The sequence below is a fragment of the Suncus etruscus genome, chromosome 11 (assembly GCF_024139225.1).
Source record: "Suncus etruscus isolate mSunEtr1 chromosome 11, mSunEtr1.pri.cur, whole genome shotgun sequence".
Classification (NCBI taxonomy): Eukaryota; Metazoa; Chordata; class Mammalia; order Eulipotyphla; family Soricidae; genus Suncus; species Suncus etruscus.
Window position 1 is genome coordinate 2,176,952 of NC_064858.1, and position 22,129 is coordinate 2,199,080.

The following is a 22,129-nucleotide window of genomic DNA, read 5'->3' on the forward strand; positions in this document are numbered from 1 at the left end:
GTCTCTGCGTGGCATCGCATTTTAACACAGAAGCAGAGTCCGGAGAGTTGTGCAAATCTGGGGTGTCTAAGGAATCTGCTGGAATCCGGCCTTCCAGGGATTCCTTCCGGGGAACAACTTTCCCTAGAACTGGGCACTGGTAGAGACTCGCTCCTGGAACCACGATGGAATTGCTCTTTTCAAAAGCAGCTTTTTTGGGGGGCCTCAGAGCTGGTCCCCAGGGCCAGAACGTGGGCAGAAACCTTGGTGTGAGCGCTGGGTCTGTCCCTGGCACCACAGGCCCCGCTCCCCTTAGCCCTGCTGGCTGTGCTCCCATAAACAAAAAGCAGTTTTGCTTAGATACGTATGGTATGGGTGGGCTGGCTCCCTCCCCCTGCCCCCTTGCTCCCATACACCTCACTTTCTAAAATAAATACCTAAAAAGGAGGGTGAAGTTTCGGGTCCAACTTTGTGTGGGTTTCGTGTGTGCGGTCACGTAGGTGGTGCTTAGATGTTCCCCACACCAGGATCCTTGGAAAGCTCGTTGGCATCTTTCTTTCTTCCTGCCATGGAGGCAGATGGCTTTAAGGAATTATTTGCCATTTTATTTTTGCCTGTTTCTGCAGGAGCAGGCCGCCTGCTCTTCCAGCCCGGCCCACAGCCCGGGGCCCAGTTAACGAAGGTATTAATTTGACTGGCTCTTTTCCTCTGCCGCCCGCAAGCACGCTTCTGAATGGTGTGTCCTGTTTCTGGGGGCGCCACTGCCTCGGAACACGCCTGGGTGGCGTCGGCTGGACAGCAGGCGGCTGCTGGCGGGAGCGTGTCACAGAGCTCTCTGGGCCGTGGAACCACGCCTGGGCTCTGGCTGCACCCTGCTCTGGTTCCTTCTCTGAGCACACACTTTCAGGGTGGGGGGCTAGCCCTTTCCTCATTTCCCTCATACACTTTCCCTTTTCCTCTGTGAGATTGCACTGGGGCCCTGGAGCAGTGTAAAGTGACATGACAGCTTGTGGCCGGCTGTAATCACAAGGCCAGTGGGGTGAGAGCATGGCCCCGGGTGAGAGTGACCTATGACCTTCAGGCTAAGGGCAGAAAGGTCGGAGGGGGCTAGCTGTGTTTGAACTGCTCTGGTCAGAGGTGAAGAGCATTGGTGGGCATAGGAAGGCCCTTTCTGGTGAGGGGTGTGTGTGTGTGTGTGTGTGTGTGTGTGTGTGTGTGTGTGTGTGTGTGTGTGTGTGTGTGTGTGCCACACCCAGCAATACTCAGGGGTGACTCCTGGCTCTGTGCTCATTAATCACTCCTGGCAGCTCAGGAGACCCTATGGGATGCCGGGGTTTGAACCCATATTGGCTGAGTGCAATGCAAACAGCCTCCCCACTCTTCTGTCTCTCTGGTCCCTCCCTTGGGTGCTGTTGTGTTTCCACTCTGTTTTCTGCAAGTCCTAAGGGAGTGTGACTCCCAGAAGCTTCTTTTCTCTCCTTACCTGCCTGGTCGAGGCCCTGTAGCTCATTCTTTTGTTCTGGGGAGCAATGCCATTGAGGGGAGAGTCCAGACAAACAGAGCCAAAACTTTCCTCAGCTCTCGACCCAGGGCCACACTGCCTAACGGGAGTGGGAGACCCCATATCCGGCACTGATCAGGTGTTACTCCTGATCTCTGCTCAGAAATTACTCCTGCATGCTCAGGGGACCCTCTGGGATGCCAGGGTTTGAACCCAGGTTGGCCATGTGCAAGGCAAACCCCCTCTCCACTGTGCTATGGCTCTGGCCCCTCACTTTGTTTTTAAATGTTATCTTATTTTATTAAAACCATTGTGATTTACAAAGTCCTTTATAGTTGGGTTTCAGACAGACAATGAATCAGGGCCAATCCCACCATGGGTGTCCACCTCCCTACATCAATGTTTCCAGAGTGTATCCCAACCAGGACCCTTTTGCCCTTGGCCTGCCAGAATAACAGGCCCATTTTAAGTGTATTTTGTTTTGGTTTGGTTTGGTTTTGGCCACACCCAATGTTGCTCAGGGGTTACTCCTGGATCTGCCCTCAGAAATCTCTCCTGACAGGCTCAGCGAACCATGTGAGGATCAAACCCGGGTCCTTTTTGGGTCGGCCATGTGTGAGCAAAAGCGCTATCACTGTGCCCCCCCCCACCCCCATTTAAAGTTTAGATTGTTAGAGTTTGGGTTTCTTTAGTTCATTATCATTGTCTTTGACTTGGATATTTAGTTTTATGCTTTTTTAATCTCCACCAGTACACCTGGGACCGCTTGGCCCTTGGCCCCTTACTTTCTTTTTTTCCCCCCCTTTCTTAATTTTTGGAAAAATGCAGAAATATGAGGTAGAACAGAGTAATCCATGTCCCAAGCTTCTATGAAAAAAGGCAGAAGTCCCTATCTGAAAGATAAAAGGTTTGTGGTTGAGGGCAACACCTGGCAGCCTCCGGGGACCCCCCGCCCGGCCTCAGGCCCTGTGGAGTAGCGCTGAGCACCCAGAGCTGACTGGCCTCTCCCTCCCCTCCACCAGGTGACCACGGACCTCCGCCAGCGCTGTACTGACGGCCACACGGGCACTTCGGTCTCAGCCCCCATGGTGGCCGGCATCATCGCCTTAGCCTTGGAGGCCAAGTAAGTCCCTGCGGCTTCCGGTTTGGCATTTCTCTGAGGCGAATGCAATTCTGGGACCAGAGTTATTCGGGGGTCTCCCAGTGTGCTCAAGGGATATTCTTGCTAGATGGCCTGGCTGTGCTAGGGTTACTAGGGGACCCTCCAGGGCTCTGGCCAGTGGTGCTCAGGGTCCTGGGGGATCAAATTTGGGGCCTCGGGGCTCACACTTGCAGCTTTGTCAGCTCTCTGGCTCATGAAGCCCTTTTCTGTCACCTTCTGAAATGGGCCATGCAGAATCCCTGTGTCAGCCAGCTAGGGCTCCTTATGAGAGACTACACCCCAACACCCTTCCGGTCCCCGAGCTGGTGTCTGACTTGTGTGTATAGGCACCTTCCGGTGTGGCCAGTCTCTCCTAGTGTCCTGGTGTCTGCCTGTGATTTCCTGAGTCCAGCCCCTTCAGAGCAACTGTCCCACCCCACCTGTCCTCTGTAGCAGCAGAATCATCTCTGGAGTCCTTGCAACCCGGTAACTTCTGTAAAGAACATCTCTGGAGACATCTGGACAGAATGAGTTAGGACTTCTCCTTTTACAGGCCAGGGAGATGGACAGTGTTTGCTTTGCACACGGCCAAGCCAAGTTCAATTCCCAGAACCACGTACCATCCCCAGAGCACCATCAAGAGTGATCCCTGAGCTCAGGGCCAGGAGTAAGCTTTGGGCACCACTAGATATAGCCCAAACCCTAAAACTAAAAAATACTTCAAATAAATAAATAAATGGGGGCCGGAGAGATAGCACAGTGGTGGGGCATTTGCCTTGCAAGTGGCTGACCTGGGAGGGACCCGATTTGATTCCCAGCATCCCAGGTGGGACCCCAGCCTGCCAGGGATGATTTCTGCGTGCAGAGCCAGGACTAGTTGCTGAGCGCTGATAGGTCTGAACCCAAAAAAGGGGTGGTGGAAAAAAACAGAAGAACCCTAAGTAAGTTCATTACTTGAATGGAAAATTGAGCTCACGGACTCAGCCCCTCATTGTTGGAGATCTTCCCTTCCTGGAAACGTGCAAGGAATGTGGTCAGTTGAAAGAACCCTAAGAAAAAACAAATCTCCATTGGGTCCAGGATTGTGAAATTCGGCCCTGGACACATGGCACTCCTGAGAGGCGCCTTCTTCCCCACTTATCAGCACCTCAGCAATCCACACAGCCAGATTAAGTGGAATTTGTTGAAAATAGAGTTCACAGAGCAAAGGGATAGATAGCACAGCAGGGAGGGTATTTGCCTTGCACACAGCTGACACTGATCCCATCCCAGACTACCCACAGGGTCCCCCTCATAGCATTGCCATGAGTGCAGAGCCAGGAGAAAGCCCTGAACACAGCTTTTTTGGGGGGTCTTTGGACCACACCCAGCGGTGCTCAGGAGTCACACCTGGCAATGCTCGAAGGATCATGTGGGATTCTGGGAATTAAACCTGGGTAGGCTGGTACAAAGCAATACCCACCCTGCTGTGCTATCGCTCTAGTCCCCCCAAAACATTTTTTTTGGGTTTTGGGTCACACTGGCAGCGCTCAGGGGTTACTCCTGGCTCTACACTCAGAAATTGCTCCTGGCAGGCTCGGGGGACTATATGGGATGCCAGGATTTGAACCACAGTCCTTCTGCATGCAAGGCAAATGCCTTACCTCCATGCTATCTCTCTGGCCCTGCAAAGGTTAATTTGGGTTCAAAGAGTTAGAACAGCAGGTCGGGCATTTGCCTTGCACATGACCAATCCAGGTTCGATCCTTAGCATCCCCATTAGGGTCCCCTGAGTACTGCCAGGAGTGATTTCTGAGTGCAGAGCCAGGAGGAATCCCTGAGTGCCACTGGGCATGGGAAGGTAGGGATAGAGAAAGGGAGGGCTAGAGGGAGGTCCGTGGCCATCACTGGGGCTGACAGGGCCTGTCCTTGTCCCTTACAGCAGCCAGCTGACATGGAGAGACGTCCAGCATCTGCTGGTGAAGACTTCCAGGCCGGCCCACCTTAAAGCCAACGACTGGAAAGTGAATGGAGCCGGGCATAAAGGTGGGGCTGGCGGGGGCATGGCGGGGGTTGGGCACGGCTGGGGAGGAGGGTCCCTGCGAGTCTGGGTCTCCCTGAAACTGGACCAAAGAGATGACTCGAGTTCTCAGGAAAAAATTCCCCAAATGCCCCAGAGCATGAAAGTCCATTCCCAGAGAAAGCTCTAGGGACCTTGCATGGGCCTCACCATTGAGGTTCGGGGTCCCAGAAACACTTTTCTAGTCTCCACATACTTGAGGCAGCAGTGACTGAAGTGCTGTTTCATCAGCCTATAGTGCCGGGGGCTGGCATTGGGGCCAGGAGTGGTGTTTTGCATGTGAGCCCTGGGTTTGAATCCACGTACCTCATGGTCCTCCAAGCACCATCAGAAATGGCTCCCAAACACCGCCAGTGTGACCAAACCTTTTCTTCTTTTTTTTTTTCTGTTTTTTTTTGGGGGGGGCCACACCCGGTGACACTCAGGGCTTACTCCTGGCTATACGCTCAAAAATCGCTCCTGGCTTGGGGTACCATAAGGGATGCCGGAAGATTGAACCATGGTCCGTCCTAGGTGAGCCCGTGCAAGGCAAATGCCCTACCACTTGTGCCACCTCTCCGGCTCCATTCTTTTCTTTTTTTTTTGGTTTTGGAACCATACCTGGCAGTGCTCAGGGGTTACTTCTGACTCTATGCTCAGAAATCGCCCCCCAGCAGTGCTCAGAAATATTTCCTGGAAGGCATGGGGGACCCTGGGATGCTGGCATTCGAATCACCATTCATCCTGGGTCGGCTGCATGGAAGGTAAACGCCTTACCGCTGTGCTATCTCTCTGCCCCCTTCAGACCTTTTTAAATGTATAAATTAGCTTTTCAGTATCAAGCATTATAGGTAGGGAGGGTTTTGTTTGTTTGTTTGCTAAACTTTTTATTTCCAGTATCTTTGAACCCCGTCTCTCCCCATATGGTCCCCTGAGCCCTACCAGGATTGATTCCTGAGCACAGAGCCAGTAAACCCTGAGCACCCCTGGGTGTGGCCCCAAACCAGACAGATTTTTGGATTCTGAGTACCGGACGAGATATTTAGGTGTGGGGGTCCCTGGGAAGGAATCCCTGGCAGTGTTGGCACTCTGGAGACCAGCCCCTGTGGAACTGCACCTGGGCCATCAGAGGTGCCAGGAGGCATCTCTTATGTGGAGTTCCGGACACCCCTTTTAGCTAGGCCAGAGGAACTGCCAGCCCAGCCCAGCCTCCAGTGTGGGGTTCTCAGGGCCCAGGGCTGCTTCCCTGACGTGCTGTCTTTCCAGTCAGCCATCTCTATGGTTTCGGCCTGGTGGACGCAGAGGCCCTGGTGGTGGAGGCCAAGACATGGAAGGCCGTACCCGCCCAGCACACGTGTGTGGTGGCCACGGACAAGAGGCCCAGGTAAGGCAGCTGCGGCCCCGTCAGCCGGCCCCGTCAGCCGTAAGGGGGAAGGGAGGGACCACGCAGACACCCCTGTGAGAAACTGGGTGCACGTGTGTGAATGTGTGTGCGTGTGAATATGCACGTATGTGTCACTGCATGCGTGCCTGAGTCTAAGCCTGCATTCTCACTTACAGAAATGCTCAGGGAGGAAAAGAGCCCTCCCTCTTTTCCCTCAAAGAGTGCTTCCAAACAATGCTCGGGGGCCCAGGGGCCAACTGAGGGGGATGACTCAGTGCTGGGGAGAGGCCTGGAATGCCGGGGCCCAAACTTGGTTCCCACAGAGCACAGGCCCGCCCGCAGGCCTCTCCGATGTGGACTTGCTGGTTTCCTTCTTCCCTTTGCTGCTGTCCTGCAGCCACAGGGAGGGGTTGGTCTCGCACACACACTTGGCTGTGTGCTCCAGGCTCACGCTCCAGAAGCTGGTGGTCCTACCTGTGTCAGTAGCAGTGTTCGCTCTGCTCAGGCCCGGAGATCAGGCATCTTGGTGCTCACAATTCTCTGGCCAAGTGCCCCGGAGTTGACGCACTCCGTGGCCAAAGGTTCCTGATGGGTGGTGCATGTGGGTTGCCACCCTGGGATTTGGACTCAGGGCGTCATATTTTTAGGCTGGTCGCAGAACCCCAGGATCCCTTCTTCAGCCTCTGGGGTGGGGGTTGCTTTGCCGTCCACGACTCCCCCTTTTGTAGCAAACCTGCTCTTTGCCAGGGTGGGCCGGAACCTTGTCTTGGAAATCTGAACCCATGACCTTGGCTGTCCCTCCAGCTTTGGACAGAACGCCCGCATCTCCCTCACCTACTGTAGGAGCCCAAGGACAGAAGGGGCCCGGGGGAGGGTTCCAGGCTGGGTTCATCTCTGCTTTCTAGAGTCCAGAGTTGATCCTCAGTCCTGCAGCGATGGGAGGTACTTTTACCCACCGGGGTACAGGGCAGAGAAGTAGCAAAGTTAGTGGAGCTCATTTGTGCAGTGGTCCAGGCAGCTGTGGGGTCGGTGCCTTCAGTTGACTCAACTTGGCTTCACACTTGGCAAGTGGGGCCTCGACCTTGGCCTGAGGCCATGGTGCCTTCTTCCGAGGCCTCCTTCAGGGCCACCCTTGGTGGTGTTCAAGGACCCTATGGAGCTGGAACTGGAGCGATAGCACAGTAGGGCTTTGCATGTGACCAACCTCAAACAGACCTGAGTTCGATCCCTGGCAACCCATACGATCCTCGAGCCTGCCAGGATCGATTTCTGAGCACAGAGCCAGGAGGAATCCCTGAGCGCTGATGGGTGTGGCTCTAAAACAAAACAAAAAAATCAAGGACCCTCCAGGATACAACCAAGGATGGAACCAAGGTGGGAGCCATCTCTACTGGCACGTTGCTCTGGCCCCGACACTCTGGAGTCTCAGGGGGCTGGGACTCTAGGGTCCAAATATACTGGACTTGAACCAAAGCAACAGAACAGAAGGGAGGGCATTGGCCATGCACACAGTTGACCTGGGTTTGGTCTCTGGCTTCCCTTAGGGTCCCCTGAGCACCACCGGGTGTGGCCCCAAAACCAACAAGCAAGGGTCTCTGGGCCTGTCCAAACCCACCACTCAGGCTCAGGCTAACTGTCCTGCAATGAGGACAGTAGGTCGCTCTCGGCAGATTTTGTAGCTGTCCTCGGAAGGAGAGAGGCCTAACTGGGCTTTGAGGTCCCATAAGGTCACCCGGACGCTGCCGTGTCACCTTGGGGACACACGTGATGAAAGATGGCCCTGGCGATAGGAGCTCGGGGAGGAGAAGCCTTTGCACTCAGCTACCTGGGTTCTATTCCTGGTACCCCGTTGCCGCCCTCCAGGAGTAACCCTTGAATGCAGAACCAGGAGTAACTCCTTAGCACAGCTGGGTGTGGCCCAGAAAATAAGAAAAAGAAATAAGAAATGAAGCAACCCTAGCTTTTTCAGCTAATAGAGTATGTGTGCTCTCTCTCTCCCTTTTTCATTTCTCACATTTTCTCCCTCTCCCTCTTTCTCCCTCTCGCTCACTCTCCCTGTCTCTCGCTCTCTATTCCTCTCTCCCCCTCTGTGTCTTCTTTACTCTCGCTCTCTTTCTCGCCTCTCGCTCAATCATTCTTTGGATTTCTTTTCACTCTCTCCCTCTAACTTTTTTTTTTTTTTTTGGTTTTTGGGTCACACCTGGCAGCACTCAGGGGTTCCTCCTGGCTCTACGCTCAGAAATCACTCCTGGCAGGCTCAGGGGACCATATGGGATGCTGGGATTTGAACCATTGACCTTCTGCATGAAAGGCAAACGCCTTACCTCCATGCTATATCTCCGGCCCCATCTCCCTCTAACTTTCTTTTTTTTCTCCCTCCCTCTTTCTCTCTCTGTTCCCCATCTCTCTCTTCTTTCTCTCTTCTCTCTCTCTCTCTCTTTCCCCCTCTCTCCAGTACTCAGGGCTTCCTCCTGGATCTGCACCCAGGGGTCACCCCTCCTCTTGGGGCTGGGGGCACCCTATGGGGTGATGGGCTGAACCTGGATTCTCCATCAGCTCCTCAACTTCGCTTCCTATTTTGGTCTTTGTTTAATTTGGGGTCACACCCAGCGCTACCCAGGGGTGTTTTTTCTTGGGGAGGGCCTAATGCCTTCAGGTTGGAACCAGAGCAGTGGTTCCCTGCCCACGGCCGAGTTTCTGCTGAGGTCCCAGGACACCAGGTGAGGTGACCAGGGCCCCCGGGGCCTGTGACCGCAGCGTCCCCCATCCGCCGCTCCTGAAGGGAACTTTCTTCTCCAGCCGCCCTTGGTGCCAGGGTGGCGCGGGCCGATTTTTATTTATGTTTTATTTTGTGTCCCAAGCGCGAGTGTGGCCAGTCTAGACAGCAGCGGTGGGGACTGGGCGGGACACACAGAGGGACATTGTTCCACCGTGAGGGAAGAAAGGACCTGGCAGGCCTGCCCATAAGGCAGAGCTGGCCGCTGTCTCGAGGGGAATCTGACGCCGCTGCCTAGCAGAGCAGACGGGCGCCCGGTCATAGTTGCTTGCTCTGTCCACCGCCGAGCTGGGAGGTGGCCTAGAAGGTGACAGACTAGCAGAGACACAGGGAGACAGAGACTGAGAGAAACAGGGATGCAGAGACATAGAAACTGACAGGGTGCTGGAACAATAACACAGCACTAGGGTGTTTGCCTTGCATGCAGCCGACCCAGGACAGACCTGGGTTCAATCCCTGGCATCCCATATGGTCCCCCAAACCAGGAACGATTTCTGAGTGCAGAGCCTGGAGTAACTCTTGAGCACTACCAGGTGTGGCCCAAAAACCAAAATAAAAAAGAAATAGACACAAAGGGAGAGAGAGAGAGAGAGAGAGAGAGAGAGAGAGAGAGAGAGAGAGAGAGAAGTAGAGGGGAGGGAAGGAAAGGAGAGAGGGAGGAGAGGGGAGGGGAGGAGAGGAGAAGAGAGGAGAGGGGAGGGGAGGGGAGGGGAGGAGTTGGGAGGTGAGGGGAAGGAGAGGAGAGGAGAGGAGAGGAGAGGAGAGGAGAGGAGAGGAGAGGAGAGGAGAGGAGAGGAGAGGAGAGGAGAGGAGAGGAGAGACACACAGAGACACTGCAACAAGCATGGCTTGGCTGGTCCTGATTCGATCCCCAACCCTACAAAGAGGGAGCCCCGAGCAGACATCGCCTTGTCTTACCGTCCAAGAAAACAGCATGGCCCATCAACATGAGTGTCTGACACTCGCCAGGCAGCCACACGGAGCAGCCCTGTCGTGCTGTGAGTGCCCAAAGGGCCTTCCCTCTTGGTTAAGTTTCCTTCCAACCTGAGGGACGTGCTGTCTGGCCTATAACTGGGAGTTGAGGCCTCAATGGGAATGTCTAAAAGGGAACTTGTCTGAGTAAAAGTCCACGGAATCCGTCTCCCTCTGTCTGGCCTTCATGATCAGCCCGTCAGAAGTTTTTATTCTAAAGTATTTTACATTTTTCCCCTTTTGTTTTGTTTGTGTTTTAATCTTTTGGTTTTTTTATTTTTGGCCATGAAACACCCGGTGGCGCTCAGAGGTTATTCCTGGCTCTGCTCTGTGCTCAGAAATCACTCCTGACAGGCATAGGGGACCATATGGGATGCTGGGGATGGAACCCAGGTCCTTCCCGGGTCTTCCATGTGCAAGACAGATGCCCTATTGCAGTGTTATCACTTCGTCCCCTATTCTAGAACATTCTAGAGCATCCAGCAAGCCAGCTGTAACTTGAAAGCTGGCACCATGTCCCTCCCACAGCCAGAGCTGCTTTCTTGGGGCCACAGTCTTCTGGTCAGTCCCACACCCCACACCACACCCCTAGACCCCTGATGCCTTGCAGCATTGGAGTGCTCTGTCCTGTGATCTGTCATCACAGCCTTTGGCTTCACCAAGTCCCTTTTTCCCAGACAAACCCGAGAGATATTTGACGCAGGGGAGCGGGCCAGGACTCCTGGGCCTGCAGCATTGGCCACCAGTGACCACTAACCTTTTGTTGGCAGGTTTGATGCTGAGCAGATAGGCCTTGTAGGTGGAAATTGAGAAATATTTTTTGAGGGATTGGGCCACATCCAGCACACTCAGGGGTTCCTCCTGGCTCTGCTCTCAGAAATCGCTCCTGGCAGGCTTGGGGACCATATGGGATGCCAGGGATCGAATCGGGGCCCGTCCGAGTTAGCTGCATGCAAGGCAAATACCCTGTCACTGTGCTATCGCTCAGGCCCTTGGAAATGAGAAATACTTAGTTGCTTCCCTGCCAAAGCACAAAGATGGGTGGGGCCGTGGGGGGGGGGGGTGTCCTCTGATCCTATCCCTCTTCACTTTCATCCCTGACTCAGTGTCTATTCAGAAGTGTCCTTGACGGGTGAGGACTGTGAATGAAGCCTGTTGGGAGGAGTTTTTGGTTTGGGGGCCACACCTAACAGTGCTCAGGGGTTACTCCCAGCTCTGCACTCAGGAATCACTCTTGGCAGTGTCTCCCACAGGAGACACTGTGGGATGCAGAGAATCAAACCCTTCCTACTGTGCAATTGCTCTAGCCTATTTAGCAGCCAAGCTTTGAGGGGGCCCCAGGATGATGTGAGGGTTAGGAGCTTCAGGACAGAGGGGAAGGCGTTTGCTTTGCACCTACCCTGGGTTCAGTCTCTGACACCCCAGAGGGTCTCCTAAGAAAAGGGAGATCTTGGACTGTGGCTTTAGTGTTCTGACTTGGTCTTTCGGGAGGAGATTGTAGATGCCATTGATGGGACCACTGGGCAGGGGAACTTTGCTCAGTCCCCGTTTCCTGTCATTGTTGGCACCTGGAGTGTCCACGGGGTGCCCTCTGGGATGGGAGCTGCAGCCACAGGGTTAGCACGCAGCTGCCAACATTGTGCCAGTGCCCAAGGAGGCCCCCACAGTGGGCCTGGTGTCAGGTCGTTGGCTTTGGCAGGAAAGCAGGGCGGAGTGTGATGTCCCTGCTGGACCTTCCCAACTTGCCACCCACCCTCACTTACGGGAATGGGTGACCTTACATGTCACTAGGAGTTTTCCGGTAGAGATTTCATCATGAAACCACAACTATGTCATTTTTTTTGTTTTGGTTTTGGTTTTGGTTTTGTTTGGGGGCCACACCCGGTGGTGCTCAGGGGTTCCTCCTGGCTCTGCACTTAGGAATTGCTCCTGGCAGGCTCGGGGAACCATATGGGAGGGATGTCAGGGATCAAGTCCGGGTCTGTCCCAGGTTGGCAGTGCAAGGAAAACACCCTACCGCTGTGCTACCGCTCTGGCTTTATGGTCATTCTTGTTTCCTGAAGCCCAGGCAACAGTAATGTTTCTTGGGAGTTAAGCCCTCCCAGGGCCGGGAATCCCCTCGTTTCAAACCTTGGCACCACAGGGCCCCCTGACACTGCCCCAAAACCGAACAAAACAGATTCATCAGGTATAAGGGCCCAGATCCAGGGGAAGCCGCCCTGCCTGAACCCCCAGATGCAGTCACCTGCATCAGACATTCCCTCCCTGCCCTCTGGTCTTTGACCTGACCTTGACTGACCTGACTTGTATCCCACTGACATGACTCTCAGCACCGACCCTGTGGACTGTGCCCTTGTGGCAATGTGGGGGGGGGGGTCATGGAGGTGTTCCTCTTGACCCCCCAGCTTTCTCATGAACTGTGCTTTGGTTTCATTCTAGCCTGGCTCTGCAGCCCAGGAAAGAGATGGGCATCCAGAAGGGCCTGTCGTCCCCACTTGGCTGCACTGTGGGGAATTGGTAGAGGGCATGGCTCTCCATGCTGGACTCAGGCTGAGCCGGAGGACCAGTGAGGCCTTTTAGAGGGAATGCAGCATCCCATAGGGTCCCCCGAGCCTGCCAGGAGTGATTCCTGAGCACTGAGCCAGTAGTCCATGAGCGCTGCTGGATGTGGCCCAAAGCAGATCAACAACAACAACCACAAGAACCACCCTAATGCTGAAACACATCCCTGCCCATGGAGGCCTTTGTAAAAGGGCTTAAGGGGCCAGAATGAGAGCACAGTGGGGAGGGCGTTCATTTGCCTTGCATGCAGCCAGCGTCTCCAGCATCTCATAAGGTCCCCTGAGCACCTACCGGAAAAATTCCTGAGTGCAGAGCCGGGCGGTGGCGCTGGAGGTAAGGTGCCTGCCTTGCCTGCGCTAGCCTAGGACGGACCGTGGTTCGATCCCCCGGCGCCCCATATGGTCCCCCAAGCCAGGAGCGACTTCTGAGCGCATAGCCAGGAGTAACCCCTGAGTGTCACCGGGTGTGGCCCAAAAACCAAAAAAAAAAAAAAAAAAAAAAAAATTCCTGAGTGCAGAGCCAGAAGTAACCTCTGAGCATTGCCAGGTGTGGCCCCAATATATAGACAAATAAGGGCTGGTGAGATAGTACAATGGTTAGGGCACTTGTCTTGCATGCTGATACCCGACATCCCATAAGGTCTCCTAAGCACTGCCAAGAGTGATTCCTGAGTGCAGAGCCAGGAGTAACCCCGAGCACCACCAGGTTGTAACCCACCCCGTCGTCCAAATAAAAGAACGAAAAGAAAAAGTACTCCTGGTGGTGCTCAGGGGAATCATCTGGGGATATTGGTCGCCGAGCCTAGGTCAGCTCTCTCCAGCCCTCCACCCCAATCTCAGCCCAGAAGGCCTCTTTCTCGGGGATGATGCTGAGGGGTGTCAGGACACCCTGATTTCCCCCGGAACAACCTCTGGGTCCTGCCAGGCTCTGTCCCACCCTGCTCTGAGCACCCCTTTGCCCACCCAGGATCATCCCTGTGGGGCAGACGTTGCGGTCCACAGCCCTGACCACGGCCTGCGCCGACCGCTCCGACCAGCGAGTGGCCTTCCTGGAGCACGTGGTGGTTCGGGTCACCATCTCGCACCCGCGCCGTGGCGACCTCCAGATCCACCTCACCTCCCCCTCGGGGACCAAGTCCCAGCTGCTGGCCAAGAGGTGAGCCCCGGGGGCAGCTGGGCTGGCATGGGCTGGACCGGGAACCCTCCACCTTTCCGCAGGAGGCGCCCCCCCTGTGGGTGTCAAACTTGAAACCCTTTGGCCCACTGGAGTGTGGAAAGTTCCAGAACCAGTTCCCAGTCAAGCTGGGGATATAGAAAACCCAGGACTCCTATGTTGTTGGGACTTGCCGAAAGATTGGGTCAGTCCCGGCCTTGCCAAGTTCCAATGTCGGGCTCTCCTGAGCTTACCTTGGGGCAGCCTCCAAGTGGCCACCCTGACTTCACCCCAGCGCGGACAAGGCTGGTCCAAAGGATACTGAGGGGCTTCCTGGAAGGAGCCGTTGGGTTTTGGAATGGACAGATATACCTCTCGCTGTCTCTGCCTTTCTCTGTCTCTCTCTGTCTTTCTCTGTTTCTGTCTCTTTCTGCCTCTCACTGAGGCCATCTCTGCCTCTCTGGGCTTCATGAATGACTCTGGGGGCTAGCAAAGGCCTGACATCTGAGGGTTGCCTCCCAGAACCTTCCACCCCCCACACCCCCAAACCCAAGTGGGAGCCACTGTGGGTCTCACATGGGTCAGCACCAACTGGGGGGGCCTCAGGCTCCTGGAGACAGTGAGGCCTTGGGGGCCTGCCCATCTCTAATGTGGGAGTACCGTCCTCCCTCAGTTCCCTCCATCCCCCTTCCTGCTCCCAATATCCCTCCTCCCTCCCGTTCTTCCCTCCTCTTCTCCCTCTTTCCCCCTTCCTCCCCTCCTTCTGTGGCCCTCCTCTTCCCAGTTGCTGGGTTTCCCCAAACACAGTTGCTCCTGGAGGGTGCCCAGAACCTCCTCTGGCAGGCAATGAGCCCCTCCTCACCCCTTCTCAGTCTGGAAAAGCTCCTTTGGGAAGCTCTGGGAGCTCCAGGGGAGTCACTGCCCCAACCCGTTGGTCCCAGCTGGGACCCACAGCTCTGGACTCTGTCCTGGGATACGGGAAAGCATTATTTGGAGGGACTGGTGTGGGTGATGAAGGAAGGCAGGAATAGGAGTAGCACAGCCTCTCCTGGACACTGCCCTGGGGTGCTCGGAGTCCATGGGGGTCCCTGCTGCCCCCTGTCTCACCCGGCCTCCCCTCAGGTTGCTGGACCTCTCCAATGAGGGCTTCTCAGACTGGGAGTTCATGACTGTGCACTGCTGGGGGGAGAAGGCTGAGGGTGAATGGACCCTCGACATCCAGGACCTGCCGTCACAAGTGCGCCACCCCGACAGGCAAGGTCAGTGTCCTGGGTCACACCAACTTTGTTCTCCCCCTTTTAGGTGATGCCTGGGATTGAGCCAGGCCCACCTAGGCCATCCTCCCTCACTTTGTGAATTTCGAGGTTCTTTTGAGGGTATCTGGGGATTAATCCCATATCTTTCATGGACATAGGCCCAGGCTTGGTCCGCAACACCCACAGGATTGATGTGTGGGAGGTTGTTTTGGTTTTGGGCCAAGCCCCGTGGCGCTCAGGGGTTACTCCTGGCTCTTTGTCCAGAAGTCGATCCTGGCTGGCACGATCCTGGCTAGCACGGGGATCATATGGGATGCTGGGGATCGAACCTGGGTCCATCCCAGGTCAAGTAGCGCGCAAGGCAGATGCCCTACTGCTGTGCTCTCTCTCCAGTCCCTCTTCTGTTAAACATTTTTCAGGGATGTTTTACCTGTTGGGAGGTTTTATATAATTTATAGGATCAACTTTTAATTTCTTGGGATTTTTTTTTGGTTTTGGTTTTTGGGCCACACCCAGCGGCTCTCAGGGATTACTCCTGGCTCTGTGCTCAGGAATCGATCCAGGCAGTGTTTAGGGGACCCTCTGGGCCGCATGCAAGGCAAATGCTATCCCAGCTAAGCTATCACTTCATCCCCCCCCCCCAATTTTTTTTAAGTTTAGTTAAAAATAAATAATAGGGGGCCCAGAGCGATAGCACAGCAGCGTTTGCCTTGCAAGCAGCCGATCCAGGACCAAAGGTGGTTGGTTCGAATCCCGGTGTCCCATAGGGTCCCCGGTGCCTGCCAGGAGCTATTTCTGAGCAGACAGCCAGGAGTAACCCCTGAGCACCGCTGGGCGTGGTCCAAAAACCAAATAAATAAATAATAGGGCCAGAGCAATAGGGAGGAAACTTGCCCCGCACACAGTCAACCCAGGTTCGATCTCTGCACCCTATTATGCTCCCCAAACCTGCCAGGAGTGATGCCTGAGTGCAGAGCCAGGAGTGATCCCCGAGCACTACTAAGTGTGGCTGGGAGCATCAACAGAGCGAGCTGATATTCCCTAGCGTGGATGGATGGCTCTGGAAGTAATCTGAGCACCGAGGCAGCTCCTAGCTGGGGGTGTAGGGGTGGCGGCCGATCCCAGGCTGGGTGCTGAGCCTTGCGGGTGGTGACTGCGCTCTTGGCTCTGCCTTGCAGGGAGGCTGCGAGAGTGGAGCCTGATCCTTTACGGCACCTCCCAGCACCCCTACGACAGCTTCAGCGCCCACCAGTCCCGCTCTCGGATGCTGGAGCTCCCCACACCCGCGCTGGACACCCCCAGGACCGGCCCCGCCCCACCCGAGGGCCCTGAGGAAGAGGAGGAGTACACAGGTGAGGAGTAGCAGAAACACCTGTGGGAGGCCGGAGCGATAGCACAGCGATAGAGCGTTTGCTTTGCATGCAGCCCACCCGGGATGGACCCAGGTTCGATCCCTGGCATCCCATATGGTCCCCAGAGCCTGCCAGGAGCTATTTCTGAGTGCAGAGCCAGGAGGAACCCTTGAGTGCCACCGGGTGTGACCCAAAAACAAAAACAAACAAAAAAATAACCAAACACAGAAACCCCCAAGAAGACCTCACAGGGATGAATTAGGGCCTGTTCCATGTTACATTTCTTCTCCCTTCCTTAATCCCTCCATAATTCCTAGAGCACTGAATCATGTAAAGACTAATTCCCTTTGTCCCCTGAGATTTATAAACCATGCGAGGTTCAGTAATTATTCATAAACCATAGTTTTCTTTCTCTGTCTTCTTTATTTCCGTCCTTCCTTCCTTCCTTCCTTCCTTCCTTCCTTCCTTCCTTCCTTCCTTCCTTCCTTCCTTCCTTCCTTCCTTTCTTCCTTCTCTCCTTTCCTCCTTCCTTCCCTCCTTTCCTCCTTTCCTTTCTTCCTTCCTTCCTTCCTTCCATCCCACCCTCCTTCCTTCTGTCCTTCCTTCTTTCCTTGCAAATGCCCAAATATTGAGCTCCCCATTTGATCCCCCAGAACTCATAACTTCGTGACCTAGCTGGGTGTGCCCTAGTCCCCACACCGCAGCTCCCCACAGAGCCACATCACCGGGGCAAACGCTCATGGTCAGGCAAGTGTGGTCTGCTGGGGACCCGAACTCCTGAGCACTGCTAGGGTGTCCCAGAAAATCAGTGCCCTGGCTGGAAGTCTCTCCGAGCACCCTGAGTCAGCTGGGCCTTGGCCCTGCCACCTTCCTCTGCCCCGTTAACCTGAGGGTAGGACTGGAGGGAGGAAAGGGCTGTAGGAGTGGAACCCCCAAATGGGGAGGAACCTCCATGGTCATAAGGTCAGTTTCCCTCACCCTGATCACACAGGAAACCCGCTTGGGCTGCCCCAGGCCAGCCTGTGTGCTGGGAGGGGCATTGGAGACTGGTCCTGGCAGACCAATGGGGACCCCGGTTCAGCCCCCACCCTCCCCCAGACACAGGCGCTTGAGTATCTCCCTGTGACCCTGGTGTGTGTCTTGAAGGTTCGTGCCACCCAGAGTGCGGCGACAAAGGGTGTGACGGCCCGGGCGCGGACCAGTGCCTCAGCTGTGCCCACTTCAGTCTGGGCAGTGCCAAGAGCAGCCGGTAAGAAGCCATGCTGCCCTTCTGAGCTCACCCCAAGTCCTTGAGAAGCTTCCAAGAGGGCATGCTGCTTGCTGGGGTCCTGCTGGGTGCCAAGGCTGCAAAACTGCAGAGACGGACTCAGGGCCTAACTCTGACCCCGAAACACCTGGATGTCCATCTGTGCCCGCTCAGGAGGGGTTAGGCAGGGTGTGGGGAGGTGCAGGACTGGGGCTCCCCCTGTGCCGTGCAGAACCCAGGGTGCTGTGTCCAGTTGATCCACAGGATCAACTCGGCAAGTCAGCAAGGACAGTGTTCGAGTCCAGCATCTGTCTGCTGGTGCCAAGCTCCAGAAGGCAGAGAGAGCCCACAAATGTGGACCCTGGAGCTGGGTCTGAAGGGGCTAGAAAGGGAGCACAGCAGAGAGAATGCTGGCCTTGCTCCAGCAAACTAGGGTTCAGTTTCAATACCCTCCATATCCTATAGAATCCCAAGCACAGAGCCAGGAGTAAGTCCTGAGCAGTGCTAGGGGCGAAATAAAACATGAGAACATGAGGTGGGGTGTGTCAGGGCAGAGACCTCAAGTCCAGGTTGGGGGTGCAGAGCCGAGATGGGTGGGCTCAAGGGACCCTGTGATCGGCCGGGTGCTGCCTCCCACCCCGCTTCCCCCCTACCAGGACCTGACAACCACCAGCTGTCAGCTTCCTCTGAGCCCCCCAAGGTGGCCTGCCCAAGTCCCCCATCTCCCCGGCTCCTCCCGCAGAAAGTGCGTCAGCCAGTGCCCGCTGGGCTACTTCGGGGACACCGCGGCCAGACGCTGCCGCCGCTGCCACAAGGGCTGCGAGAGCTGCTGGGGTAAGAGCCCCAGCCAGTGCCTGAGCTGCCGCAGAGGCCTCTACCACCTCCCCGAGCGTGGGGCCTGCCTCACCCTCTGTCCCGCCGGCTTCTACTCCGACCAGAGTGAGTTGGGGGTCTGGGGGGGTGGGGGGTGGGCTCCCAGAATGAGAAATTGATTCTCGTCCTCTGTCCCCTTTTGGGGGGAGATCTTGGTAATATTTGAGCCAGGAGGGTTAAGGGGTAAAAGGTTGGGCGAAGAGAGTCCTTGGTCAGCCTGCTGCTAGCTCCAAAACACACCTGGAGCCAGCCAGCCAGCCACCTCTGGCAAAAGACCCCAAACGCCTGGCACCCAAGCTATTTATTCGGCTCTCAACAGTGCCCCCACCTGGAAGGTCAAGGTGGGACAACAGGCAAAGGATAATCTTATGGAAATGTTTTCATATACAAGTCATAACAGCAGGGACCTTCAGAGAGAGAGAGAGAGAGACAGAGAGAGACAGAGACAGAGAGGGAGAGACAGAGAGAGGGAGAGAGAGACAGAGAGGAGGGAGAGAAACAGAGAGGGATGGAGACAGAGGGAGACAGACAGACAGGCAGGCAGAGAGAGACACACAAAGCACACAAAGAGGGAGAGAGACAGAGACAGAGAGAGAGAGAGAGAGAGAGAGAGAGAGAGAGAGAGAAGGAGGGAAACAGAGACTTAGCACATTCTTGGGGTCTTTTATTTTGTTTTTGTTTTTGTTTTTGTTTTGTTTTTTGGGTCACACCCAGAGGCGCTCAGGGGTTACTCCTGTGTCTACGCTCAGAAATCGCTCCTGGCAGACTCGGGGGACCATATGGGATGTCGGGATTCGAACCACTGACCTTCTGCATGCAAGGCAAATGCCTTACCTCCCTGCTATCTCTCCGGCCCCATCTTGGGGTCTTTTTTTTTGTGAGTTTTTGGGCTGTTTTGGAGGGAAGTTCCTGGTTTCTATAGACAACTTTAATCCAGGAGGTAGGTGAACCAGTTCTAGAAGGGAGGGAGGGCAGGAGAGAAGGATGAATTCCTGAGCAAGTCAGGGTAAAGGGATGAATGGGATTAAAACATCCCAAGATGGGCTTTGAATAGAGCATAGGGGAGTTTTGCCTTGTACACGGCCAACCGGGTTCAATCCTTGGAATCCTGTATGTCCCTCGAGACCATCATCAGGAGTAATTTCTTTTTGTTTGTTTGTTTTTGGGGGCCACACCCGACGGCGCTCATAAATCGTCCCTGGCAGGTCGGGGAATCCTATGGGATGCCGGGGATCAAATCTGGGTCTGCTGTGCTATCGCTCTGGCCCCACCAGAAGTAATTTCTGAGCGCAGAGCCGGGAGTAACCCCTGAACATCGCCAGGTGTGGCCCAAGATCAACAAAGGAAAACAGTCAAGAATGTCCTGAGCCAATTAGGAGAGGGAGCGGGATGTCATGGAGTAATGGACTCGTCCCGGGGAGAGTAGCAGGGCCTGTCCTGGGAACTGAGGGGTGGGACCAGGCTGGGGAACCTGAGTCTCCTGGGAACAGTGCACCGTGGGCCTGGGACAGTGTGAGTGTGACTGTGTGAATACGAGACCCTGTGACTCTGTCCACATGACTGTGACCACGTGACAGCGAGACTGACCAGGGACAGCCACAGCCTGCCAGCATCACTGTGTGCAAGTTCTTCATTGGGGTTTGCTATCACCTAATCCACTGCACTGGCTCTCTCATTTACTTGCTCTCTCTCTCGCTCTCTCTCCCTCTCTTCTCGCTCTCTCCCTCTGTCTCTCCCTCACTCTCTCTTTCTCTTTCTCTCTCTGCCTCTGCCTCCGTCGGTCTCTCTCTGTCTCTCTCTCCCCCTACTTGGAACCCCTGTGCCCGTTCCTGAGCCTGTCCCCCATCCACACTTCTTTCTTCCTCGTCTTTCTGTTATTCCAGGTCAGAAAGCTTGCCTTAAGTGCCACCCGAGCTGTGCACACTGCGTCGCCGAGCCCGAAAAATGCACCGCCTGTCGGGAAGGGTTCAGGTGAGGCGTGGCTGCCCCCGCCTGCAGGGTTCCAGACCATGCGTTATGAAGAAGGGCATCAGGGATGGCAAACACTCTAGGGATGGAGCAGGGTTTACTGGTGGATCTGTCCCCAGCACCCAGGAGTGATCCTTGGGCACAGAGCAGGAGTGATCCCTGAGCACAGAACCAGGAGTGAGCCCCGAGCACAAAACTGGGATGAACCCCACCAAAACCAAAGAAAGATGGAAGACATCCCCTGCAGTCCCTCTCTGGGGACAGCTGACACCCCTGCCCCCGGCAGTCCATCCCCCACCAGCTAGACCCCAAGTCAACAGTCACTGGCGCGCCTCATGGTGCTCTGCCCAATCCCCAAATGGGCCTCAAGATCCTCCCCCCTCTCTCGGGCCTGAAGACCAGCAGACCTCTAGGGACCCAGACTGTGGCCTCAGATATCACTCATTAGCCAGGCTTTTCCTGGGTCAGGGTTCAGAATATTCCAGAATATTCTGCAGAGGGGAGGAGCATGGGGCACCCAACCAGCCTGCTGGAGCCTCTTCACTCCAGTGTGGAACTTGAGCAAGGAGAGGCATAGCCATGCCTCAGCCACCCCCAGGACTGACAGTGCAGGGGGGTGGGGGTGGCATGACCAAACCAGGAGATACCCAACTGGCATGTCCTGGAGGGTCACCACATGGTTCAACTGGGGGAGGGAGGGAAGGAAGAAAGAAATCAGGGGGCTGAGAGGAGAGGGCAAGATGGAGGCCTGCTCAGAGGAGGAGGTAGGGTATTGCTCTGCTCCAGCCCCTTTTCAGTCCTCTGCTGGCTCTGCCATGCCATGCCTGCTGGGCCCTAGTCCCTGGGGTCTGCCATCCCTGGGGCCGGATCTGCCTTCAGAGACTGTCTTGTTCCTCCACAGCCTAGTGCGAGGCAGCTGCGTTCCTGACTGTGCTCCCGGCACCTACTTTGACTCTGAGCAGATTCGCTGCGGGCAATGCCACGCCAGCTGCCAGACCTGCGTGGGTGAGTCACAGTGCCACTGGGCGGGTGTCAGTGCTCCGGGCCTCCAAGGGGACCCATGGGTGCCCCGTATCTCCATTTTCCTTTTGTGGTGCCAGGATTGAACCTGGGGGTCTCACAGCCAAGTGTCTGCCCTGAGCCCTAACCTGCCCTCTGTTGACTCTTTTTTTTTTTGTTTTGTTTTTTGGGTCACACCCGGCAGCACTCAGGGGTTCCTCCTGGCTCTACGCTCAGAAATCGCTCCTGGCAGGCTCGGGGGACCATATGGGATGCCAGGATTCGAACCACTGTCCCTCTGCATGCAAACGCCTTACCTTCATGCCTGCCAGGAGCTATTTCTGAGCAGATAGCCAGGAGGAACCCCTGAGCACCGCCGGGTGTGACCCAGAAACCAAAAAAAAAAAAAAAGTCAGAAGCTTCTGGTGGCTCAGGACGTGCTGGGGCTGAGGACGGCTCCATCCCAACACCACAGGGTCTCCCACCACAGACTTTTATTATTTGGAAACTAAGAGACAGAGTCAGAGATGGATTTTTTTGGTTTTGGGGCCACACCTGGTGGTGCTCAGGGCTTACTCCTGGCTCTGCACTTAGGACTGACTCCTGGCAGGTTCGGGGATCATAAGGGATGCTGGGGATCAAACTTGGGTCTGCTGAATGCAAGGCAGATGCTCTACTGCTGTGCTATCACCCTGATCCTTCTGGGGCTTCTTGGAACAGTAGACAAGACAGGGTCAGCTCGTATTGTGCTGGGATTGAATGAATGAACTAATGAACAAGCAGTTAGACAAGACAGTGCAGCATCTTCGTTCCTGGCGATGTTCAGGGGACCCTATGGGATGCTGGAGATTGAACCCCAGTCATATGCAAGGCCAGCAGCGTCCTCCCTGCTTGTTGTGCTCTCTCCAGCCCGAAGCAGTTCCCTTTGAC

General features: G+C 55.4%; 1 protein-coding gene across 1 annotated transcript in view; it reads left to right on the plus strand.

Annotated features, from left to right (window-relative positions):
- Nucleotides 1–22,129, plus strand: part of PCSK6 (proprotein convertase subtilisin/kexin type 6) — a 98,309-nt gene that overhangs the window by 73,265 nt on the left and 2,915 nt on the right. Inside the window, exons 14-23 of the mRNA XM_049783919.1 lie at nucleotides 2,503–2,603; nucleotides 4,543–4,646; nucleotides 5,926–6,043; nucleotides 13,320–13,508; nucleotides 14,628–14,764; nucleotides 15,940–16,113; nucleotides 17,260–17,362; nucleotides 18,102–18,298; nucleotides 20,116–20,203; nucleotides 21,102–21,205. Coding sequence (XP_049639876.1) covers nucleotides 2,503–2,603; nucleotides 4,543–4,646; nucleotides 5,926–6,043; nucleotides 13,320–13,508; nucleotides 14,628–14,764; nucleotides 15,940–16,113; nucleotides 17,260–17,362; nucleotides 18,102–18,298; nucleotides 20,116–20,203; nucleotides 21,102–21,205 — 1,315 coding nt within the window. The remainder of the gene's footprint in view (nucleotides 1–2,502; nucleotides 2,604–4,542; nucleotides 4,647–5,925; nucleotides 6,044–13,319; nucleotides 13,509–14,627; nucleotides 14,765–15,939; nucleotides 16,114–17,259; nucleotides 17,363–18,101; nucleotides 18,299–20,115; nucleotides 20,204–21,101; nucleotides 21,206–22,129) is intronic.